Source organism: Lynx rufus, unplaced genomic scaffold (genome assembly GCF_022079265.1).
Source record: "Lynx rufus isolate CCGP_SWC_20201006 ecotype Redwood Valley unplaced genomic scaffold, mLynRuf1.p SCAF_1, whole genome shotgun sequence".
Lineage (NCBI taxonomy): Eukaryota > Metazoa > Chordata > Mammalia > Carnivora > Felidae > Lynx > Lynx rufus.
The window spans coordinates 151338358-151364203 of record NW_025814823.1 but is presented as its reverse complement, the minus strand read 5'-3'; the positions used below and the strand labels follow the sequence as shown (position 1 = coordinate 151364203).

Below are 25846 nucleotides of genomic sequence, written 5' to 3'. Positions count from 1 at the left end.
GTAAAGTAGTTAAAAATTCAGTCTAAAAGAATTGGCTTTAACAAGTTTACATTTTTGTAATCTAACAATACACAGATTCAGACTGTAATATTCAAGAAAGAGAGATGGATGCCATTTAATTGCTTTCAAACAAGAAAACTACTTTTGTTAGTATAAAATACAACTTTATATTACTTTTTTTAAATACTGTTAAGCAGCATGTGAAAAAAATCCAAATTAATAGTTGGATTCTTGTTTTGAAAGTATTATTCTGTTAGTTTGAATTATTCTGAATAAAAATTCTAAATTCATTTGCAGTTTTACCTTGGGAGTTCACCCAAAACATAAAGATCCAACAGCATTGCTTTATTATTATCTGTGAAATTAACTAACAACGATATTTTTAATCCAAACCAAGGTTATCTAGAATTATTGAAAAAAAAATACTTAGTCCCCTAGTTGGATAATCTACATCAGGTGATACTTAGCCATCGCCAAGAAAATCAGTAGTCACTTTCCATATACAGGACCTGGAAAATTATAAACTGTACCTTGACACCATTCCTTAGGGGCCAATGTTGAAGTGGGAGAGGCAAGTCAAAGAGACAACAAATGAATGTTACAGGCAAGGTTAGGATATCATAAAATCTGCTTTCAACCCCTTTAGTTTAACTTAGTTCCTTGTTTTAAATTTTTTAAAGTTTGTCTATTATTGAGAGAGAGAGAGAGAGAGAGCAGGGGGCAGAGAGAGGGAGACACAGAATCCAAGGCAGGCTGTAGGGTCTAAGCTGTCAGCACAGAGCCCGATGTGGGGCTGGCACCCACAAATTGTGAGATGGTGATCTGAGCCAATGTTGGACGCTTAACCAACTGAGCCACCCAGGCACCCCTAGTTTAACTTAATTCTTAAGGAGTTTGATTTCTGCAGAGAAAAACAAAATTTCAAATTATAGCTCCCTAGATGAGTGTTTAGCAGATTTTAGAGCCCTTAGGGTATCATGATTTCTGTCCTCACAATTTGTATATTTTTTATCCCCATCTTTCTATTATATTCAGTAAAGCAACGTAAAAATTTGTCTCTTCACTAATATCCCATTGATTTAACCTGATAGTGTGACTAATAATAAAACTTTGGTCATTTGTAATATTAATACAAGCGGTTTAATATTTCCCCCTAAAATACTACTTTACTCAGCATTTGTCTTTCTTTCTTTTAACAGTTCTTTTTCCTCACACACGGTTGGTTTTTCTTCTCCTTGTTTTTGGCATCATCGTAAGATTTTATTTGGGGATACTACAGAAAGGAAAGCTCTTTTCAAAATCATTAGTGATATGAAATTGTGCATCCATGGAGGGGAGATGCTGAAGAAGGGATGTGGTTAAAAAAGCCCCTCTTTTGGAAATCAGTTTTTTACCTACCAGGGACTTTCTGGGGCTTCAAGGCTGTTGGCCAAGAGTGTAATTTGCTGTTTTTAGACAAACTTTTGCCAGTCACTTAAATTTTAAGTTTAAAATTCGAGTGTGTTCACTGGACTCTCAATTCAAAGAGTGTTATAGTCATGATACAGTCTCGTTTAAAAGAGTAAATCAAATACATTCCTTTAGTTTACTTTTTTTTTTTTTGCTTTTTTTTTTTTTAATTTTTTTTTTTCAACGTTTATTTATTATTTTTGGGACAGAGAGAGAGACAGAGCATGAACGGGGGAGGGGCAGAGAGAGAGGGAGACACAGAATCGGAAACAGGCTCCAGGCTCTGAGCCATCAGCCCAGAGCCTGACGCGGGGCTCGAACTCACGGACTGCGAGATCGTGACCTGGCTGAAGTCGGACGCTTAACCGACTGCGCCACCCAGGCGCCCCTCCTTTAGTTTACTTTAAAGGAAACTGTATTGTACCAAAACCTGGACAATTTCAATTGATAACCTATGGAAGTGTCCACAGGATGCTTTACTATTCACTGTGTTTATTTATTATTGTTCCATTTTAATTGTTTTAACTGAATTTTTTACTCGTTAACTGTTTACTGAACACTGTGCCCTCCTGTCACAATTTCTTGACCTTGCCCTCCATTTACAACCTCCAATTATGACGAAGAACTGATTATGCTGTATTGGTAGTGTAGGGAGAAAACAACCTGTGATACTATTATAGGTTATTATAATGTAGTAATAATGGCAAATCTAAATCTGTGGTCAATTTCCATATTCAAAGATCATAACATTAATTTTCATAACAATCATGAAAAAGGACCCGGGTTAGTTTAACCTTAAGCAGCTCAGAGAAATCTACAAGATGGTGGAGCAAATTCTTGCGCAAGCAGTAATTGGGGGAAATATTCCTGAGGCAGATATTCCAAGAAATAAAATAACCAATGAAAATACACGATATGCCTAGGATGACGTTACTGCCCTTGGGAAGTCTGTGAACTCCCATTTTATAGGATTGTTGTGAAAATCAAATGAGGTAATGATGCAAGGCAGCACCTAGCACAGTTTGCGCACCAGAGTAAGTGCTTGTTAATAAATGTGAGCACTGTCAGTATTACAATTATCTATGTTCTCGATTTCCTAAGCAAAAACTAAAGGTTAGTTTAATGTATTCGCAGTAATAGTAAATGTTCAGTAAGTGAGTAATGCACCAGTAGGCTTCACAGAGATGTCTGCCACGGCCCCTACCCTCAAGGGTGGGAATAAATAAGATATATTAATAAACCAAAGGCAGAATCAGAGTGCAGTGCAACATACTTCCCTTTGAACATTATCATCTTCTGATGTGTTTGTAGCAGTTGTGTAAATGTTAAAACCACAAGTAATTATTCTTTCTCTTCTGTCACATTCTCTCTAATTTGTACTGTCTCAATATTTTTGTTTATAAAAATGACTGAAAGAATGAGCGATTGTGTCAATAATGAAGACACCCCCTCATTTTTAGCAAAGAGACAGCCCCAAAATCTCAAGAAGTGAACAATTAAGTGAGTCATAAATCTATCATTCATTGTTAAGTGCAATTTTTTTAAGATAGCAAGGTTCAGTATCATTTTTATGGTGCAATTAAAAACTATCCCTTCAATAAATCAGTAGTCAAAGTAGAATGATATTTTGAGTGCCTTTGTGCATTGAAAACATCAGGTTGTCAGATTCTTCCTTATTTGCAAATGGAGCTTTTATCCCGAGAAATACAAGGATGCGTTCTAAATCTGAAACATCTGGGTTTTGTAATAATGTAGTAGAATCAGCTTGTGTTCTGGATTCAAATAAAAACTGTCCCACTTACCGACAAGTCACAGAAGCTCCCTGAACCTCAGTTTCCTTATCTGTCAAAAATTGAGAAGATATTGTCTGACCCACATGACTGTTAGGACAAAGGAGAGAGTGGTTCGCCAAAACAGACCTGCTTTGTGACAACAGACTCTCAATCTTTGGAAAAACAACTCAGTGAGAAATAAAATTTCTTTACTTCTGCCTCACAATCCAGAGCCTATTGTATGTGCTAAATGTTCAGTGCTCAGTATCTAGTTGGCCGATAGACTGTTAATTTCACAAAAGATACTAAACAATACACATCCAAGAGACATCAAGGACAAGTGGGGTAGATATGAAACCCGTGAAGGTCTGGTTCAGCATCAGGGTGACATGGTCAAGCAGAAGAGGCAAGCTCTTTTTAGAATGTCTACTGCCCTCTAACTGGTACAGCCAAGAATAGTCTTGGCTTTTGTGTATTCTTGGAGTATTTTTCTAAGAATACACCACAAAAGACACTGAGGTTTTACAGGAGTTTCTTCATAGTCTAACATTATGCATTATTATATTATTTCCCTAAGAAACCCTCAGATAGAGTGGAGACTTTATTTTATGTTTAAAAATCTGTAATCAGGAGTCTTTACCAGGATAAGAATCAGAAAATTTGCTTTGCCCCTATTCCACAGGAGGCATATTGAAATTTTCATCATTCCCAGATTTCTGACCTCCAAATGTTTTGTGGTTGCCTTTTGCCTTAGAGCCATCCCATGAAAAAGATCTCCTTTTCCCTCAAAAAAAAAAAAAAAAAGATTGTGATTCACAATAGCTGAATAACATAGTTTCTAGCACTTTTAACAGGGTTTCAGGCATTCAGGGCACAGTGAGTGTAAGACTGAAGTCTAGAAGGTCATAATATTTTTCTACTAAACTATTTTAAGTGTATAGCTTCCAGTAGAGCAGTGGGTTGTATGAGCAAGTTTACTGTATACAATTTAAGGTAATTGTATACAGTAGAAAGATGTATGTTTGAGATATAAAACAATGTCCTGATATTGGAAACTAACTTATCTTAAAACCCTTAAAAACTCAGATATAAAATTAATTGATTGTAGTGAGCATTATTATCTATGTGGCACCTTTAGTTTAACGAGACTGTATGCTGTAAATGTTTTTAAATTGTTCTAATGCAAACAAACAAACAAAAAACAAAAACCCATGTTGATAAACAAAAACTTTTGCTGAAGTAAAAGCAGAAAATAAATATCAGAGGTTCAACTTAATGCTTTTCTATGGCGGTTTGCCCAAAATTCCAAAAAAACAAAAACAAAATCAAAGATACCATTAACAAATTACTAAACAAAGTCAGTTTGATACACCTATGTATTAGAAATTATTTTCTAGGTAACAACTAATAACAGATACTATAAAATACTGAGCATTTCACTATCGTGTTAAGTGGTTCTGATGGAAGCTGGTCTCTTAAATTGACAATAGGTACATAAATGTCTCTATCCTCCATTTCAGGGAGATTATTGACTAAAATATTACAAAATCTGCCTTTAAGAGCATATTTAATCATCCACTTGAAATAGCACACTGAAAGTTAAACAGTTGTTCTGGCATTTAGTGTTGCTAAACCCAATATTTCCTATTTGTAAATATTTATTTATCCAGGAGACCAGAAATGCGGTTCGGAACATCACCATTCTGTGCCTCTTTGTATAAGTTCAGCATTTTCTGAACCAGCAATGCCATTTATGATGGCCAAGTTGACCATGTTCCTGAAGTTCTCACATCACCTCTGGCTTAGGAAGACCCTGTAGGTCTCACCTCCCAGGTCTCAGACTTGACTTGTTTCCTCTCTTCCTTTGTATTCCTGTAATTATAGGGTGAGATTTGACACAGAAGGGTTTTCAAAATCCCAGAATGTGACCAATTCTCAGGGAACAGGGCTCTGCTGTGCTTCAGAGCTTGGACTCTGGACACACTTCTGGTTCAGTCAGGGCTCCACCAGTTAATAGCTGTTTGACATTGGGCAACTTGCTGGACCTCTCTGTTGTCATGTGTTCTCATTATGTAACACAGGGATACTATTAGTACCTGAGGGGGTTGTCATTGCAAGGATTAAAGGTGTTTTATATCCATGTAGAATTAACAAACAATTATATAGCAGTTACTAGGTGCCTGGTACTATTCTGGGTCCTCAATGTGTATGCTTGATGTTGTTGATACTATTGGTAAATAATACTCTATGAAGTATTTAATATTGTTAATATTATTGCATGGTCATATTGGCACTGGCTGCCTCAGGCAAGTGTGTGAGAGTCTCTGATTCAGATTACTTTTATGCTTCTCTCACACTAATGGAATCATTACCTAGGGCTAAGAAAACTAAGGCTCAGTATGGTTGAAGGAATTCTAAATCCAGAACCTGGGTTTATCTACTTTATCCTCTTTTGTCCTTGACTCCTGTCTGCCTTGCAGATCTTTCCAACCTGGCTGCCTTACTCCTCATGTGTTCTGTGGCAGATGAATCCTAACTAGCATCCCTATAATAGTCTAATCTCTAATCTACCCCTTCCGTGGACACTATTTCCCTGTCACACGGTTAAGGATGTCATTTACCACTCACAAACTAACTTCTCCATAGTATAAAGTTTAGTAAAAGTTTAGTGTAAAGTCTAGAGTATAAAGTTTAAAGTGTAAAGTATAGAGTATAAAGTATAAAGTTAACATGATCTGAGAGGTTTGTGTTAGTCAAGCCTACTTTTCCAGCTTCTGAAGGCTACATACTCTAAAACCACCAATATTGTGTCCTCATGGGAACACTCATCTCTCTCCAATACAGTTGTGACTGGGAGATCTGTTATGCATTCTCTCTCTCCAGAAAGTCTCTCTCTGGACCATCTAATAAAATTCTATTCACTCTTACTTACGACCCTTCCACCGTTTTTTCCTAGGATATCATGCAGTCCATCTTTTGGAGGAAAGCTCTGTATGAGTAAATTATTTTTGAGAGTTATAGAGACAACCTATGGCAGTAAACATAAGCACTCATCAGTATAGAAGAAAAGATGCAGGGCCTCAGAGTTCCCTTTTTCATCAGGGAAAATTTCTACTTTATTTGAGTCTACCACTTGCGTTTAGCTAAGGTAATGTCCTGTGAAATGATTAACAGGTGCAACAAGTGAAGACACAGCTTTCAATTAACTCTCTATAAACAAATTTAGTAGTTGGGCACTTGCATGACTTCTTGACTTCAATATTACATGGTTGATGAACAGTTTGTCTCAATGGTGTCCTTGGTCATCAGCGTGCAATCATTACCTCAAATAAGAAATGTTCTCAAGTAGTGCATAGAGGAGACACCCTCGATATTTGAAATTAGCAAGTTACATATTACATTTTCAGTTCTCTTGTCACATTCCCTCAGTAACTTAACTTTAAGTGCCATTCCTGAATAATTCCTAATTTTTCCAGCATAGTCTGTGTATATGTTTTGCAGGCATCTGAAACACTTAAAGAACTAGTCTTCTGTGTGTATCACTGAAGATTTCACACTACACTACTACTAATTGCAGTAGTGTAGAAGGGAATGCATTCAAGGTGGGCTGCATTGTCTGAAAGGCTGTCTGAACTCTCATGAAAGAGTTCAAATTCATTTAAGATGAATTTGAATTCAATGGGAGAGCAAACACTGCTAGAGCAAAGACTCAGGCATATCCAGAGGACTGCGAGCTTGGCTGTGGACAGTGGAAATTAGGTGAGATAGAAGGGGTCAAACTATGCGTAGTTCTGAGAGTCAAGCAGGGCCCTGGCCCAACAGTGTTAAGTATGGACGGAAAAAGTAACATGATAGAAGCAGCACTTTAAAAACATTTTTAGAGAAAATCTTGAGATCATACATCAGATTCATTATCACACATATGCACAAAAGTTGGCATACAGATTTAGAGGAGCTTACAGTGTGAAGCTCATCTTAAGTCCTGGCGAAGAACCTTTCAACTGGAGACCAGGGACCCTGATCAAAGACTTAGTCAAATGGTGATGAAAGCCTTACCGAGGATGGTGGCAGTGGAGATGGAGAGAGGCGTTTCTCAAGAAAATTTAACAAGATTTGGTATCTGATTGGGTAGGGAGCTGAGAGATGAAGCTAGTCAGACATGACAATTTGGGAGACTGAAAAAAAAGATTTTGCCAATGAAAAAATTAGCCTCGGTCCATAAAGACTAGTTTCTGTTTTGTGCTTATTAGTTTTTCATGCTTGTATTTATAACTGAAAGTCCTGGGAGGAAAAAGAAAAGATTCATGTCTAAACATCCAAGTAAGAGAAAGTTTTAGAACTTTGGGCTCAAAGAGAGCTACATACTCAATTGAGCTCTGTGAGACAAGGCAAAATGTCCTCCTCACAACATCTTAAGCCAGGAATATGTTCTTTGAATTTACAACTTCTTAAAATAGGAGTCAATAAAAAAAAAAGCAGCAAGTGTTTTCAAGTTAACTGGAGAGAAAAAAATTTTTTTCTCCTAACACCACATTTCAAGTTTTGTATATTTACACTAGTTTTAATATGCATGTTTAGAAACGTGTAACCAATCGAGGTAGATTCTGTTATCCTTCATACAAATTATATTGTGCTTAACTTGTTTCATTTTATGTGAAACAATATTTTTAATCAAATCAAACTATAAAACGAACGGACTCTAAAGTTGGTCTGTTCTTCATTTTCTTATAATCTATAATCAGGAAATCCATTCACTCACGCTTTATAATTTTTGTGCTTTTAAAGTGGTCAGGAGAATGTGACATCTGCATACAGTCACATCTGAATTGATCATTGTCCAGGCAGAAGGTAATTTTAAAACATGGCATGAGGAAAGGTTGAATCTGAATATTAGAACATTACCGAGAAATTAACTTGAGTAATTTGCCACCTCCCTGACCCCCGACTTTGAATGAGACCGTTCTCTTTGGTGAATTTATCTTAAGGGAGGACAACAGCCTCAACGCAGGCCACAGCGTTCTGAGCGAGGAGGCCCGTGGTTTCCAAGCCAGTTTAAATGCAGGCTCTTCTTAGCAGTAAACCACACGCATGTATTCATCATTGATTTTCAAATGATAGGTTTCTATATCGCTGGTTTAGGATCCACAGTCTTGCATTCCTGAATCTATATTATGCCAAAAGAATAACAACTTGGTGGCTGGAAACAGAAATGGTTATTATACGGCTCCAAAATGCTAGCTGGCACAATATGCTAAAAACAGCAGAAATTCACCGGTAAAAGGCAGAATTTATTTGTTCTTAAAAATAACTTTGTGCTCTAAAAATATGGATTTAAGAAGTGTCATCGTGGTTCAAAATATTTTATATTCAAAATGTAAACACCTTAAAATATGTGACTAATCTTCTAAAATGGTATAATTTCCAAATAACAGGAAATATTCCAAGAGAAAAATAGAATGCTTTTCAAATCCATTTTTGAGGCATTTATTGGATGAAAAACTATAATATATGTTTACTTTTTTTTTCCTGCTGCCCTAAGTCATTGTTTAAAAATGTGGGCAGAAAGATGTAGGCTTTGTTGGAATTTCTCAGAGTTTACTGTAGAAAAAAAATTTTTTTTTAATTTTCAAAAAAGAAACCTTTTCTCAGAGCCTCTGTGAAGCATTTCCATTTTCACACACTGGCCCAGTGTTTGTCATATCACAGGACAACACATTTCACAAAGCGGTTTTACTTCCTTTTAGCAAAATAACTCCTCCATGCAAACCAGTATTGGCATCTACCAAGCCAGGGTTTTAGTTTCTTCTGATCTATTCAAGCTTCATTGCACTGCTTAACTGACTTTTTCCCCCCTTCTTTTGAAATTACCCACCTAATTTTCCATTTAATTGTTTATTTAAACCAGATCTCACGCAGGCTTAACAGATAAGTGACATATGTATTGAGTGTATCAGACTGAACTTCAGCTGACAGGAAAGTGTAGTGCACATTTTGTCTTCGTTCTCTCAGTCTCTTTTTATCCAGTAGAATATCTTAATTAAAACTAGAGCCTTAACATATTTGCAAGAATGATTCAATTAAGACACATTAAATATAAACTATTTTGTCAAGAATTTTTGTAAGTGAACATGTTCTTTGTATCTCTCCTAGTGAAATAAGGTAAATGTAGTTGTTTCATATGATAACTTTTGCCACCAAAAACTATCCAAATTAACTGGAAAAGAAAATTTTGGCTGTTGACATATTTAGCTGGCTATAGAGGATTTAGCTTCTTTCAATGAAGTTTTCTTATAGAAGTAATTTATATTCAAATTCAACCAACATTTCCTAAGCAACTTCTGTGTACTTGACACGTGTTGGGGGGGGGGTTCATTTATTTTTAATCCCCCCCCCCCAGTAACTTGGAGAATTTTACGGATGATCCGATTGACAGATTTAATCTTGTAGTTATTTGTTATATATTCAGCCTGTTTATTCATGCATAAAATGAGACAGGTAAATGAATGGGATATGAAGAACAAATGTGCTCTACACAGTATGCCTCAAATGTATTCTAATTCAAAAAATGTTTCCCTAAATATTTCCTGAAATATGCCTGTGCTTTGCCTTCCCAGTCCCTCATCACCTCTAGCTCACACCATCAGTGCCCCATACTCCCAGGCCTTTCTAATTACAGGATACGCCAGGGCCAGTAGATCTCTCTGTCCACTTAGAGGCCTTTGTCCTACTTCTGCTCTGTGACCTTCACGGATCTGCATTGCCACCATTTACAACCAAGGTGTGTCGGGCTGGAATCCAAGATCTCCACGTCCCTCCAAGGTCTTCGACACTCCTCTCTTTTTAGGAGTTCCCTTCTAGCCAGATTGCTCACAGTGCCCCCCGACTCGTGCTCTGTAATTTCCCACCTCAACCCTTTCCCACAGCCCAGTCACAAGCCCAGTGTGTCTTACTGTCCCTTCTCTTTTTTCAAGGCCCATATCAGTTCCTGCCTCTTAGGTGAATCTTTATTGGATAATCTCTTCCCTCCTGGGAACTCAATAACACTTAATCTGGATTACTCTGTGGGCATCTCTCCCTAGGCTGCCTTGTCTTGGTTTGTACATCTCACACATGTGCGTATTGGATTACCATAAAGGAATTGCAAGGCCTTTGAGGACTGGGGCCACGTCCTTGCCTTCTCATGGGGTAGCACACAGTATCATTCATCCTGGAGTAATAGACACTTGTGTTTTAGGATAATGATAATGATGACCAACCGTAACAGCGAGGTTTGATTGTCTCCTTTAAAGTGCTTCAGAAAACAAACATCTAGTTTTACAGCCAAGGATTGTAGAGTCGGGTAGTGGGTTTCTCTTATTCCCCAATCAGAGGCCATGAATGAAGCCAACAGATGACATTCTGCCTCAGTTAATGTTGCCTCAACTCCTTCCGTAGCTTTTCCTGTCATGGAGCAGTATATTTTGAATTATGAGAAATGGCATCCTTCAGATATCCGTTTCTGTTAGTAGGGCGTTGAGCATCAGAGATCTAAGAAAACCCCTTCACTGTTCACATCAGATGACTATCCCTGTGCCTTGGTGAAGCAGTACTTTTGGAGGCATCAACCCTTCATTTCAGCTCCTAAGTAGGAGTCCTGCATTTTGAAATTCTGTGTGAACAGGAAAGCAAGCTGTCAGGGTCATACACGGAACTTGTGAGGAGAGCAAACCCGACATAAGAGGACCAGAGGGAGAAACCACTCAAAGAAAAGGGGAAGTCAACAGCAAACTGTGGAAGAGCCTACTGTCCCTGCATGTCCTCGAAATGATAGTCTTACTGGTATGCCCTCTCTTCACTTAAGGACACACAGACACACAAAATAAAACCCAAACCACTGAACTGAAAGAGTGAGTCACGCCAGCCCAGGCCTTTGCCAAGCTAGTCAATTAAAGTGCAGGGCAGATTCTGTGCTTTTCTTAGACCCTGAACGAAGACGGTCTGACTTTCTTCCCAAATTTTTTTAATGGAAAAAAAGTATATGCTGATTTCTGAGCAAGTTGGTATAGATTAGCTGTCTTCTCGTTAAACATTTTTAATCTTCCTTTAGAGAATGTTTAAAAAAAAAAAACTAACTGGGTTACCTTCACGTGGAGGCTAAGTTGGTCATCCCACAGACTATTTTATAAGTCATACCTTGTTAAACTTTTATTTTTCATCTCATATAGTGTATCCTGTAGAAACATTCTTGAGTCTAGATTTCTCCCTGAGGGCTTTCATTGTTTTGTGTTAACAGGGAACGGATATGGCAATCCCCGAAACTCACCAGGTCTGCTGGTCTCACCTGGTAACTTGAACAAGAATATGCAAGCAAAATCTCCTCCCCCCATGAATTTAGGGATGAATAACCGTAAACCAGATCTCCGAGTTCTTATTCCACCAGGCAGCAAGAATACGATGCCATCAGTGGTAATGCGAAACTACATTTTAAATAAATGTTGATAATGTTTTGTATATGTTTTGCTGTTTTTGTATTTGTCTAACATTTTGAATTACTTAAGTGCTCCTAGAAAATTAACATATCAATGCTATTGCTGGAGCCCTGTTTGTATTTAGCCATTATTTCTGGTAACTGGTTCGCATTTCCCTTTTCCATGTTAAAAAAAAACAAAAAAAAAAAAACCAACATCCAATAAACTTCACTATAAAACTGGTGTTCTGAGGCAAAGAAACCATTTCCTTTTAAGCTCTCCAATTTATAATTAGAAAAAAATCATTGCTTATTACTCTGCTTATGTTGCATACAATTTGACCAATGGTAGAATCAAACTCACAGAATAGGGAGTTTCATAACAGATTTTATAATGTTGATCTAGTTATGTCCTCAAGGTACTGACAACCAAAAATCTTTTCCATAATTTCTACATGAACATTCTCCTGTGAATTGGCCATTCTTTTCTTAGGTATATTGCAGTGATAATGCTTAATACATCATGTGCCTGTGCTCTGCCTCAATTCATATTTCCATATATGTGCTTCATGCAAATAGCTACCTCTCAAAAGCAAATTGTTTTAAAATCCTACGCATTATGAGAACAAAGGTTATATTTTACAACAACAAAAAAAGTTGACACTGTAAGAAAAAATTAAATAAGAAATAAATAAATAAGAAATACAAGCAACATCCCCGGACTCCATCATTTGTCTTTCTCCTGGGTCTGCAGGCTAAGATGAAGATAATGATTGTGGGGCCAAATTCAACAACAAAGAGACTTACATCAGTGTTCTCCAAATTAGCTTTGCTTAAGAGCGAGAACATTTAAAACCAAGATTCGGTAGACAAATTTAGACCATTCTGCAAACACATTTCTCTTTTTTTCCTTTCTGTGCTCTGTGGCAGGCTTCACGGTAAAACAGTCCTGCAAGCTGATTAGTTTATTATGGCACAGTGCAGATTAATTTTGAATATCAACCCCCCCCCAAAAATCACATAATATGCAACATTCCCTTCGGAAAGGACTGAGTCTAATAAATAAAACCTCCCACGGGGCCATAGCCAAGCAGTGTGGGCCATACGGGGCAGGCTGTCTCTATCAGCAGGTTTATTCCAAGTTCCTTAAAACTGATGTTCTCCCAGGAATCCTGTGAGTGGTCAGTACAGCCTCTCACTGGTGGCCAGGTGCAGGTCCCCCCCACCCCCGCCTCCAGTGCTCCATGAGTGGAGTCTCAAAATACAAGCTTTTTTTTTTTTTTTTTTTTCCAAAACGTGGTACTGAAATAATGAAGTTTGAGACACTGACCTGTGCGGAAAACTAGATAGATTGTCTTCACATTTGAGACAAACCGCTCATTAAGTGAAACAAAGAATGTCTTTGTAAGGAGTTATCTTTAGAGTCTGGGTTTTAAAAGTGTTTAAACTGTTGTGTCTATCAGAAGATGCTTTGCCTTTTGTTGAAAAGGTTTTGCCCAGTTATAAATATTTACAGACACTAATTAATAAAACTCCTTCCCCATGCTCTCAGTCTGAGGATGTCGACCTGCTTTTGGTAAGTAGAAAGAGAACTTCCCTTAAATGATACATGTAAGGAGAAACCCAAGGTGACTTTTAGGTGGAGTGGCTCTAGCAAAATGGGAAGATATCGGAAGTTACCATAATATGTCAACATTAATTCTGTTTCGGGGCCATTAATTTCAAGTACCACACACAGGTGAAAAGAATATCAGGGTATTTATTTTTCTGTCTCAACCTTTGTAAGTGAAGACCATGTTTTCAGTTTATTTTAAGACCTGATTTATAGTAAAATTCAAACGAAAATAATTTCCTTAGTTATTTAAACCACGAAGATACTTATTTTTCTAAGAATTAAAGTCTCATGATCTTTAAATGTATGTGAATCTTTAATCTTCTTGCTGTAAGTAGTTAAATACACATGATAGCTGGTTTGCCATGTAGTTCTGAGGGAAGTTTAGAAGAATCTGAAAAAAGTGGTCAGAGCACCACCTGCTGGTCAGAGTATAGCATGAAATGTGCCCATCTGCTCTGCTGTATATAGAACTGAACATAAAAACTACCATGGTTGATTTTAATTTTTTTTTAATTTGCATTTGAATAAAAACTGAAACAATGGAAGTACAGTATACATATTTCATCAGTTTTCAACATAGTCTGTTTTTACTCATAATAAAGCTTATGGTACTTGTTACTAGTTCAGTTGCCTAGGAGATACTGATGTAATGGGTTACTATGGCAACAACTGGTCTCTTGAAGGATTGTAAATGATAGGGTTGGCAGAGTTCATAGAGACACATGTTAAACGATTAATTTCAGGAGATTTGTACCAAGTTATCTCGTTATGTGCAAAACTAATACTGAAATCTAACATTTTTAACTTTTAAAAAATTCTGTCAATAATGTCTCTTTATTTACTTTAAAAGAATCAAAGGATAAATAACTCCCAGTCTGCTCAGTCATTGGCTACCCCAGTGGTTTCCGTAGCAACTCCTACTTTACCAGGACAAGGGATGGGAGGATATCCATCAGCCATTTCAACAACATATGGTACCGGTGAGTAGCTTTGCCATGTTCAAATAGTACATTAAATACTTTTTATTAAAAAGCAAGATGAAAAAAGATACTACCTTTCAGTCTGTTAGGAAGCTTCAGGTAGTACCTGTGGCATCCAGAGACTGTATGTTACCTATTTCTTGCTCAGACAAAATAAATATCCATGTTTTTCTTTCTTAAGTGAAAGTTTTTATTAACCCAACCTGAATTCAATATAAAAGACCAATTTCAAGGAAAATGAGCCATTATTTCTTGATGTAATAGAAAGCTCACTTTCTTAGAATTGTTTAAAACAACATTTCTAGATCATCAAATATGTGTATGCTGTAATGCCGGATTGTACTTCTAATAAATTAAAATTTCAGGCGGTTGTCCTTCAAAGCTCTCGTGGAATACTTATTTTTCAGTATATGATATGTATCTCTTTTAAATCAAAATTGCTCCTGATGCTCTATCTCCTTCTCCCCCCCAAAATGAGAGAATTTATAATGATCATTAAATAGCACTAATAGAATATTTTTAATTGGAAATGTTTATTTACCATTTTATAATTTCCAAATTAAGTCTTTTCCCTTATTTTATTTGTTCATCTAGAGTACTCTCTGAGTAGTGCAGACCTGTCATCTCTGTCTGGGTTCAACACCGCCAGCGCCCTTCATCTTGGGTCAGTAACTGGCTGGCAACAGCAACACCTACATAACATGCCGCCATCCGCCCTCAGTCAGCTGGGGTAAGCAATATTATTTCTCTCATAAAACACTTTCAGAAGGCATTTTTAAGTGACAAATGGCAATCTCTAAATACTGCGCTCTAAGGTCCCATTAAAGGAGGTACAATCCTACTTTATCGAAATCGGAAAGCAATGATCAGATAGGTATCTTTCAAGCAGGTTTAATATTACTTGGCTTATTTTTTAAGAGGAGGGGAGCCCTGTGATAATGAGGTAAATTATTTCCCTATTGTTTTAGGCTATACTGATTTCCACTTGGGTCAATGACAAAATTTCATTTAGTTAACTTTTCATGTAGCTCATGTGGGACATAAGAAGGCACTTAAAAGTTCTTAACATTTTTGAGATATTTGGGAATCCTTATCACTTAACGTAAACCATATAGTCATGCTAACATTAACCTAGTGCTCACAGGATCTATTATTCTATTGATATACAGATTTCATAGAGTTATAATAATGCATTCATAGTATGGTTGTATATTTGTAGACATTGTATAAATAAAAATGTATATGTATGTGTACATATATATACTAATTACCTAAATTTGGGTATAAAAATAATTTCTGTTGTTTTCTGAAATCAGAATATGTGTATTTCTGCCCCCTTGTGGTAACTTTGAGAAATGTCTTTATCATAGAAATGACTCCTGTCATTTATCTGTAGAAATGTGCAAACCTTTAAAAAGCACTGACTTCATAATTCACACTTTGTGTCAAACAAATAGCTTTCTTAAGTTTAAAACATGAATCAAAGATCTGCCTTTCAGTTGACATAATAACTCCAAAACTGCAGTTCATCTTCAGAAGAAAAATACTAGGAAGATATAAAATATTGAAAGATAAATCTTTGTATTTTAGAAACATTCTGTGTGTCTACCTCACTTTTTCCTGCTGAGCCATTTGGTTAGAAGATCTAGTTAGTTCTATACTTCTGTTTCTAAAGAGATAATGAGTCTAAAAACACTGATTACAATAAAAATCACTGATTGACATCACAACCGCATCTCTTACCCCTCGCTGCCCTCCTAGCTTTCATATGGAATCTATTTCACATAGATTAGTGCTCTAGTAATGGAGTCTTCCCCCATTCACTGCCTGTCTGTATCCTGCCCACTAATCACTATTGTTGAAAATCTAAACTTTCATGTAAACCATAAAATAAATTCACACGACATTGTTGCTGTGCTTTCTTAAAAGATTGTTAGCTTTGAAGATATATTAAATATTGATATAGGGTTTCTCTTTTAAATTAAATATTGCTAAAGGGTTTCTCTTTTTAGGACTTTTTAAGTTTTCTCAGAAATGTTAACTATGCAAGTAGACATTTATTGCAATAACTTTTTAAGGTAATTATCCCTAAGTACATCGTACCATCATGGCAATCTTAAAATACATACAGGTGACATTGCTCTGCTATGGCTAAGCAGTGAGTCCACTGTATGTGCTTCTTGACAAAAATCAGGGTAGTTGTTTACTTCTCACTTTTCACAAAATTCATCCATTAGAGGATTGGATTTCCTTAGAAATTATCAATGTTAAGAGCCACAGTATTTGCTTTGAATGTGGCTTTCTTTTGTTATTAGTAACACCTGAAAATTTGCATTTTATATATAAAACACACTTATGTGTTTTAACTATACCATAATTTTAAAAGTCCCTTTTTTTGCATGTGAAGAGTCTGATTCTCTGCTGCCCTTAATAAAGGCTTTAGTAAATGAGAAAGGAGAGGACTGGCCTAGAGAGGAACCGAATGGCAACAGCCAAGGATGAAGCATTTTGTTTAGTTCCGGTTTCTTTCAGCAACGGTTATCATGGTGCATAATTAGGCTATGAGTTTTTATTGTATTTAATCACTTCCCTTATTCCTCAGATAGAATACCCCCTTCAGCCCTTCTAATCTTGGATGGCCCTCCTTCTTTCCTTCCTTCTTTCCTTCCTTCTTTCCTTCCTTCTTTCCTTCCTTCCTTCCTTCCTTCCTTTCTTCCTCTTTCTCCCTCTCTCTCTCTCTCTCTCTCTCTCTGTCTCTCTCTGTCATAACACATACACACACACAGGGTAGCTTTTTAAAAATGGGTCCCTTCAAATGGACTAGCCCATGTTTACACAATTAAATGTTAAACTGTTTTAAAAAAAAAACTCCCAAGTTGTAATATTTATATTAATAAATTATATGGGGTGCCTTAATTCCTTACAGTGTTAATTAATTTAAAAAATAAGTATCTTTTTAGGCTAAAGTAGCCTCATGCTCTTGTGTGGTGAGTTCACATTCCTTTGGACAGATAACAGTGTTCAAAGTAGATACTGCCTCCAGAGTGGCTTGGCTATTCCCAACAGCCCAAGATGGTCACCACAATTCTTTCCCAAAATTAAGAGTATAAAAGGACTCTTCTGTTTTGTTGATGGAAATGCCTTTAACTCCGAAACTGTACTTCTAACACTGTCTAGCATCTGATTTTATCTAACCAAGGCAGATAAATGGCATACATTGATTTGATGTAGGAAGCAGAGATGATTGGCCGAAGGAACTTGGCCCTCAAGGGTTAAGTGTCATTTGAATATGGAGATTTGAGAAAATGACCCTCAAATTTTTAAGTACTTTTCTCATATCACCTATAAAAAGGAGCAACGTGTTTTCTGGAAACATTTCTTTACATCATCGTTGTTGATGTGGGTGTTTACAGACGACTTTTAAAAGGTTAGGTTAAATATAGTTCGATAGTTTAATTTCTGGGCGGAGGCAGTACAAAATTTGAACAAAACTATCCGGTTCTGTTTCACTTCTGAACAATCGTGGGGAAGGGTAGGTGTTTTCCCAGTTGGAAGGCATCTGTAATAGATGTAAACTTGCAGCAGGATTTGATATGGGCAACTTGCACATCAGGCTTCTGTCTCCCACCCACCTCTTTCTCACCCACACACATGGAGCATTTCACGATTATCTGGGCCTATAAAGATTTTGTTCTCAAGAGCAAGCAGACCAACATGCTTGTATCTGAATCTAGCATGCGTACCACTAAGTGATTTTTTAATGCATTTTCTTTTCAAGATAATACTTTGGTAACAGACAATAGCCAATTACATTTCATGCTATTTGGAATCCTATACCACAGTATACTAAAGCTGAATCGAAGTTACCACGTACATTTCGTTACTGTGGGTTGAGTGTCCCCAGAACTACTCAAAATGCTTCATATATGCGTTCAGTGTCAAATGAAATGCCACCAAAAAGTAAACTTAGGGACTAGCCTATTTGTCTACGGAAGGCATAAACAATCAGTATTACATCTCTTACGGGGAAGGCCTGCAGCAGAACCCATCTGAGCCAGTTCACAATGGGAGATATAGTAAATAAGTAGGTAATGCAGCTTCCAAAAGCTGTGTTAAAGAAGCAGCATTTTGATTATACTATTTTTTGCTTAATTTTTCCAGATTAACTGCTTATACTAACTAGTCCAACTCACCGAATTTTTTTTTCTAATTGTCCATGTTTCTCTCCCTGTGAAGAAGCTATCTAAATGTCAGAGGGCAGTCAAAAGCATTTGTTGATATGCCACTTTGTTTTCAGACTCCTAATTGACATTCATTATTAAAGAGTTGTGTGACTCGTAGTAGAAGCATTTAATTAAATTTTAGTGAAATAGTCTTTCTTATCCAGAGCCAGGAAAATTCTTTCTTCCAGAAATCAAAAGATGATTTCCTCTGACATCAAAATGAATCACTAAGTAACTTTGAATCAAGATAAAATAGTCCACCATTACAGATCCTTTTGAAATACAGGTGTCACCCCCCACTTTAATATCTTCTTGATTTGAAGATTATTTAATTAAAACTCTTAGAAAATTAATATGCTAATATCGACTGTAAAAGAAAACCTACAAATAAATAATGACAAGTATAAACAGATGATTGAAAATCATATACACTCAATGTTGGTAACTTCATGTAAATGCTAAGACTGTTTTAATTCTAACACATAAAAGCCAGAGAAAGAAAGGCTTACTAAGGAAACAAATAATTCTCCTTTATGTTATTCTCGACATTAGCTCATCTATTAATAAGAGAAGGAAAGTAGTTCTTTGCCAGTAGGTGGTGCTTTTGTATAAAACATCACTCAAAGATAAACTCATTTTGACTAATTTTATATCTCTATACATTTTGAGCCTGAATCACATCTCCCAAAAAGCCGGCCCCAAGTTATTCCACTTTTTCCTCTGAAACATATACCCATTTTCTCCCTGCTCATAATGACTTTTTAATGTCCTCTAATTCTCTCCATTTGAAAGTAACGTAATCACATACAGGAGTAGGTAGCCTGGCTTTCCTTTGTTTAGAATGGGCGTATCTGGATAGATTATTCTTTCCTGCAGCTCCTCCTCCTCACTAAAAAAGGTATCTGCACTCCCTTGACAACATGGGCAAGTAATGCTGACTCTAGCCATGAATGTCCGTGCAATCAGAATGTGAGAACAGTATGAGCATCTTAAAATTGATGTCAGCAATGTTCTTCTGGTTTATCCTGATCAAAGTCATTGTGATTGCTAATCTACACTAAGGGCTTAATGCTTTTCCCTCCAGAGTTTCAAGTATCTAAATTCTTCCACATTTTGGAAGATCTCCTGGAATAAATGAGGATTAAGGCATATAAACACGATAAAATCACACTAGATCGTTCTTTACAACAACGTTTCCTTAGACAAATCCAGATTCCTCAACTCATGCCAATTATAAATATGAGTGATACCCTACTAAGCACCCCAGCAGGGAGAGATTCACAATAATAAAGCTGAAGCAGTTGTGGAAAATAGACAGCAGTTTCATCCCATGTAACTGACAAACAATGGAGAAAGTCCTACTGTTGATCAGTTTTAGTAGGGTAGGAAGTCTCAGTGTTTTTAAGCCAATAAACTGTTCTGCAGATAACTTTCAACCTCCTTCCCCTCCTTCTCTCCCCTCTTCCAATCTTTTCACCAGATACAGTTATAATTACATTTACATCATTTACAGCTATAAATGTAGCATTTTGTGCATTTATTCATTTGAAATGTGAACTTTCTTCACTTTGTCTGAAGACTATACAACTTAACGTGCATGTGCTTATTACACAGAGGGAAACATTTATATCTATAACTAGCTTTTTACAGCACACACACATTAGTAAATCAAAGGCGTCTAATTCAAAGGCTAAACACTGTATCTTAAATCTTAGCTTATATTTTGGAAGTAGTCTAGGGAGAAATTCCATGGACACAGAAAATGCTTTTTCCAGCATGTCATGTTAAGCCTTTCTGAGCCAGTCACCTGTATGTTTAGGGAGCCTGTCAGAGACTAGAGGTATGATTCATGAGGCCCAGACCAGTGAAATGCTGTAATTACTACCGTGCATCCTAAATGGCTCTGAGAAGGCAATGCCCCTAAGTGCTTCGAGCACGCTCTCCTCCCTCTGGGCATGCTCTGGTGTCTATGCGAGTCTTGAAGCTGATGTGTTATGTAATTGTGAGTTCCTGGGGGCTCCAGGCCTCCTCCATCTGTAACTGGGTTTCCTTTCCTCCTACAGAGCTTGCACTAGCACTCATTTATCTCAGAGTTCAAATCTCTCCCTGCCTTCTACTCAAAGCCTCAACATCAAGTCAGAACCTGTTTCTCCTCCTAGAGACCGTACCACCACCCCTTCGAGATACCCACAACACACGCGCCACGAGGCGGGGAGATCTCCTGTTGACAGCTTGAGCAGCTGTAGCAGTTCGTACGACGGGAGCGACCGAGAGGATCACCGGAATGAATTCCACTCCCCCATTGGACTCACCAGACCTTCGCCGGACGAAAGGGAAAGTCCCTCAGTCAAGCGCATGCGACTCTCGGAAGGATGGGCAACATGATCAGATTATTACTTAATAGTTTTTTTTTTTTTTTCTTGCAGTGTGTGTGTGTGCTATACCTTAATGGGGAAGGGGGGTCGATATGCATTATATGTGCTGTGTGTGGAAAAAAAAAAGTCAGGTACTCTGTTTTGTAAAAGTACTTTTAAATTGCCTCAGTGATACAGTATAAAGATAAACAGAAATGCTGAGATAAGCTTAGCACTTGAGTTGTACAACAGAACACTTGTACAAAATAGATTTTAAGGCTAACTTCTTTTCACTGTTGTGCTCCTTTGCAAAATGTATGTTACAATAGATAGTGTCATGTTGCAGGTTCAACGTTATTTACATGTAAATAGACAAAAGGAAACATTTGCCAAAAGCGGCAGATCTTTACTGAAAGAGAGAGCAGCTGTTATGCAACATATAGAAAAATGTATAGATGTTTTGGACAGACCCGGCAAAGGGTGGCCATTGGTAAATGTTAGGAACACACCAGGTCACCTAACATCCCGAGAACGCGCTCACAAACCTGCACGCATATCATTGGCGTATGGCACTCATTAAAAAGGATCAACGACCATTAAACGAGGACCATACCTATTTAAAAAAAAAAAAAATGTGGAGTTTGAGGGCTAACGTATTTAATTAAATAAATAAATAAATCTGGGTCTGCATCTCTTATTAAATAAAAATATAAAAATATGTACATTACATTTTGCTTATTTTCATATAAAAGGTAAGACAGAGTTTGCAAAGCATTTGTGGCTTTTTGTAGTTTACTTAAGCCAAAATGTGTTTTTTCCCCCTTGATAGCTTCGCTAATATTTTAAACAGTCCTGTAAAAAACCAAAAAGGACTTTTTGTATAGAAAGCACTACCCTAAGCCATGAGGAACTCCATGCTTTGCTAACCAAGATAACTGTTTTCTCTTTGTAGAAGTTTTGTTTTTGAAATGTGTATTTCTAATTATATAAAATATTAAGAATCTTTTAAAAAATCTGTGAAATTAACATGCTTGTGTATAGCTTTCTAATATATATAATATTATGGTAATAGCAGAAGTTTTGTTATCTTAATAGCGGGAGGGGGGTATATTTGTGCAGTTGCACATTTGAGTAACTATTTTCTTTCTGTTTTCTTTTACTCTGCATACATTTTATAAGTTCAAGGTCAGCTGTCAAAAGGATAACCTGTGGGATTAGAACATATCACGTTGCAACACCCTAAATTGTTTTTAATACATTAGCAATCTTTTGGGTCAACTGACATCCATTGTATATACTAATGAGTTTCTTTCATGCTATTTTTTGTTTTGTTTTTGCATTATTATCAAATGCAGGGCCCCTTTCTGATCTCACCATTTCACCATGCGTCTTGGAATTCAGTAAGTGCGTACCCTAACTTGCCCGTATCTTAAATTATCTGGTTGGTTTTCAGCCTAGAATTTGATACACTTTTTAGAAATATGCCCAGAATAGAGAAGCTATGTTGGGGCACATGTCCTGCAAATATGGCCCTAGAAACAAGTGATATGGCGTTTACTCAACGCATAAGTTATAAATTCCCACAGAAGAAAAATGTGAAAGACTGGGTGCTAGACAAGAAGGAAGCAGGTAAAGGGATAGTTGCTTTGTCATCCATTTTTAATTATTTTAACTGACCCTCAACAATCTTGTCAGCAATATAGGACTGTTGAACAATCCCGGTGTGTCAGGACCCCCAAATGTCACTTCTGCATAAAGCATGTATGTCATCTATTTTTTCTTCAATAAAGAGATTTAATAGCCATTTCGAGAAATCCCATTAAAGAACCTCTCTATGTCCCTTTTTTTAAATTTTACAAGAAATAATGATGACTCTTGTCTGATACTCGTCTATAAGGGATTAATTTTCAGACCCTTTAAAAAGTGAGTGCCATAAAAAAAAAAAAGTTGATATATATTGTTTAAAAGAGATTTCAATCCAGGAATGATTTTCCTTCTCTTGGAATGTGAAGATCTGTCGATTCATCTCCAATCATGTGCATTGACATACACAGCCACGAAGATCCAGACAGGAAGAGCGACACTGCTATAGCACGTGTAGGACATTTCTTATCCATTCTTTTCTTTCACTTGCATAGTTGCTGTGTGTTTCTCACTATAAAAGGCTGCCGCTGGGTGGCAAAAGCCGAGACCTTACTAACTAGGCTGTATTTTCTTAACTTGATCTGAAATCCACAATTAGACCACAGTGCACCTTTGGTGGTATCCATATAGGATGCCAGCCTGCCTTGTACTAATGTTTTATATACTGAAAACAAACAAAAAAATCTGTCAACCTTTTCCTATATCCCACTACTCCAGGTATCCATGGAACATGAAAGAAAAACATTTACGCAGAGGAAAAACAGAAAATCATCCCTGAACATAAAACAGACACACACAAACACACACACACACGCACACACACACGTTGACACATGGGAGGAAAAACTAAGAAAGTCATTTTCCTCACCGTATACTTGATCCCATCCTTACAACCATCCTTGTAACTTGATGTGTATAAAATATGCAAACATGTCACAAATGTTGTTGTCATTTCAAAACACTTTACCAATATCAGCAGAGATTTATCAGTGGGTGGGAAAGGGTCATTATGTGAAAATACGAAAAAATAGCCATATTAATTTTTTACCTGCAATTTGCCTCCGCAACAAAGGAAAAGTGAATTTATAATGCTGAACAGAGAGTAAGCTAAAGTACCAGCAGAAGCCTTGGCTATTTATAGCAGATCTGACAATAGTTTTATAAGAACATGAAAAGAACAGAATCACTTGAAAACGGATGCCAGTCATCTCTTGTTCCCACTACTGAATTCATATAAAGTGGTAGCAAGATAGCAAAGGGATAATCTGAGAATTTTTTTAAGACGACTTAATGAGAAGAAGCACAATTTTTATTGTGATGAGTCACTTTCTGTAAACAATCACTGTCTATCTTTACCCTTCTACCTTATCTGTAATTTACCATTTATTGTATTTGCAAAGCTAGTATGGTTTTGGGTTTTTATCACAGTAAATCCTTTGTATTCAGGAGTCTAGGGCAGAGCCCTGAGGGAGTTATTTTACATACCCCATCCTAGGGTAACATTTTAGGCAACATTCTTCATTGCGAGCAAAAGAACCATAAACAGCGTTTTACACAGCTACAAATATTGTTATAGCTAATCCTATTTTAAAAGATTTTTGGTAATATTAAGCTTCAGTACTGGTAACACATGCAAGATACGCAAGCTGCACCACCTGTATATTGTATGCATTGGTGAGTGGAAGGCTGTTCATTTCAACCTTTTTTAAAATTGTGTTTTTTAGTAAAATGGCTTATTTTTTCCCAAAGGTGGAATTTAGCATTTTATAATGATGAATATGAAGATACCTGTCATCCTCAGATCGTTTTCAGGGTGACTAAAACAAAAAAGTTCCAATACACTTTTTAAAAGAATGTCTGCCCTCTCACACTTTGATGTGTTTGTTTTTCTTACATACCCATCTTTGAATTTAGAGATAGCATTTTTTTTTTTTTTTGCCCCTTATCATGAGCTTTTGTTTGTTTTTCCGGAGGGTAAATGTTTTGTATTTTCTTTCTTTAAAAAAAAGTTTTTTTTTTTAAAGAAGCAGCCACTTGAACCCTCAATAAAGGCTGTTGCCTAAGCATGGCATACTTCATCTGTTCCCATTTGTGCCATCTGCTGTGATGTCACTTACATGGCGTTAATTTCCTGCCACTACAGATCTTTTGAAGATTGATGGAATACTGGTGTCTGTTAGAACACTTCAGACTACAGATGTAATTAAAGGCTTTTCTTAATATGTTTTTAACCAAAGATGTGGAGCAATCCAAGCCACAGATCTTCTACATTCAATTTGTCCATTTGGGTTATTTTCATAATCGGGTATTGCATTTTGCCTTCCCTATTCATACCTCAAATTGATTCATACCTCAGTTGAATTCAGAGAGGTCGGCTAAGTGACAGATTCTGTTGTGGTGTGAACGCAGTACCAAGTGTTCTCGCGGAGCAAAGTAGACCTGGGTCACTGTAGGCATAGGACTTGGATTGCTTCAGATGGTTTGCTGTATCATTTTTCTTCTTTTTCTTTTCCTGGGGACTTGTTTCCATTACATGACAGTAATTAAAATAGCTTGTAAATGAGGGCATACAAGCATTTGCAACAAATATTCAAATAGAGGCTCACAGCGGCATAAGCTGGACTTTGTCGCCACTAGATGACAAGATGTTATAACTAAGTTAAACCACATCTGTGTATCTCAAGGGACTTAATTCAGCTGTCTGTAGTGAATAAAAGTGGGGAATTTTCAAAAGTTTCTCCTGCTGGAAATAAGGTATAATTTGTATTTTGCAGACAATTCAGTAAAGTTACTGGCTTTCTTAGTGATGCAGTGTCCGTGGTGCGTTTTTTTAATCAATGTTTTGCTGTTTAAATTTATTCCACTTAATCATGTTTCTTAAAAAGCAGCTTCTCCCACAAATGCAAGTGAGCATTCTGAATTTTCGGCTCAAAATACTTAAAAAAAGGGGGGGGGAAGGGTATAAACTGGATCACCTTTCTTGGAGTGATATTTGTACTCAGCCAGTGTGAGAAGTTCAAGGTTCTTACCAAGGGGTTCCACTTCTTTATCACGATCTTGAATAACTTGCCTCAACACAGAGAATTTTCCAAAAGTCATTCTGAGAAGCACTGCCACAACAAGTTAAATTATTTTTTAAACTAAAATGTGTAGGAAGCATTTTCAGATTCATTTATTTTTTTCATCGAAATAGTTTCTTTACCCAAAACAAAACAAAAACAGGAAAGCATAGGCTTTTATCTAAATACTTGAAAAAACTAGTAAATTCATACATTTTTAGAAACTAAAAAATCTATTACCAAAATTCAATAATAATTACTAAAGGGAATGTCTTTAGAGACACCAACGTAAAGACTAATGTCG

The 25846-nt window shown here is 36.7% G+C and overlaps 1 protein-coding gene across 16 annotated transcripts in view; it reads left to right on the top strand.

Annotated features, from left to right (window-relative positions):
* Positions 1–25290, top strand: part of MEF2C (myocyte enhancer factor 2C) — a 152282-nt gene extending 126992 nt beyond the window's left edge. For 14 of the 16 annotated variants that reach the window (XM_047088862.1, XM_047088835.1, XM_047088839.1 and 11 more), the window contains 4 exons: positions 11494–11666; positions 14133–14262; positions 14857–14992; positions 20549–25290. In XM_047088862.1, the coding sequence (XP_046944818.1) occupies positions 11494–11666; positions 14133–14262; positions 14857–14992; positions 20549–20870 (761 nt within the window). In that variant the 3' untranslated portion in view covers positions 20871–25290. The remainder of the gene's footprint in view (positions 1–11493; positions 11667–14132; positions 14263–14856; positions 14993–20548) is intronic. The other 2 variants (XM_047088856.1, XM_047088846.1) reach the window with 1 other exon arrangement.
* The last annotated feature ends 556 nt before the right edge of the window (positions 25291–25846 follow it).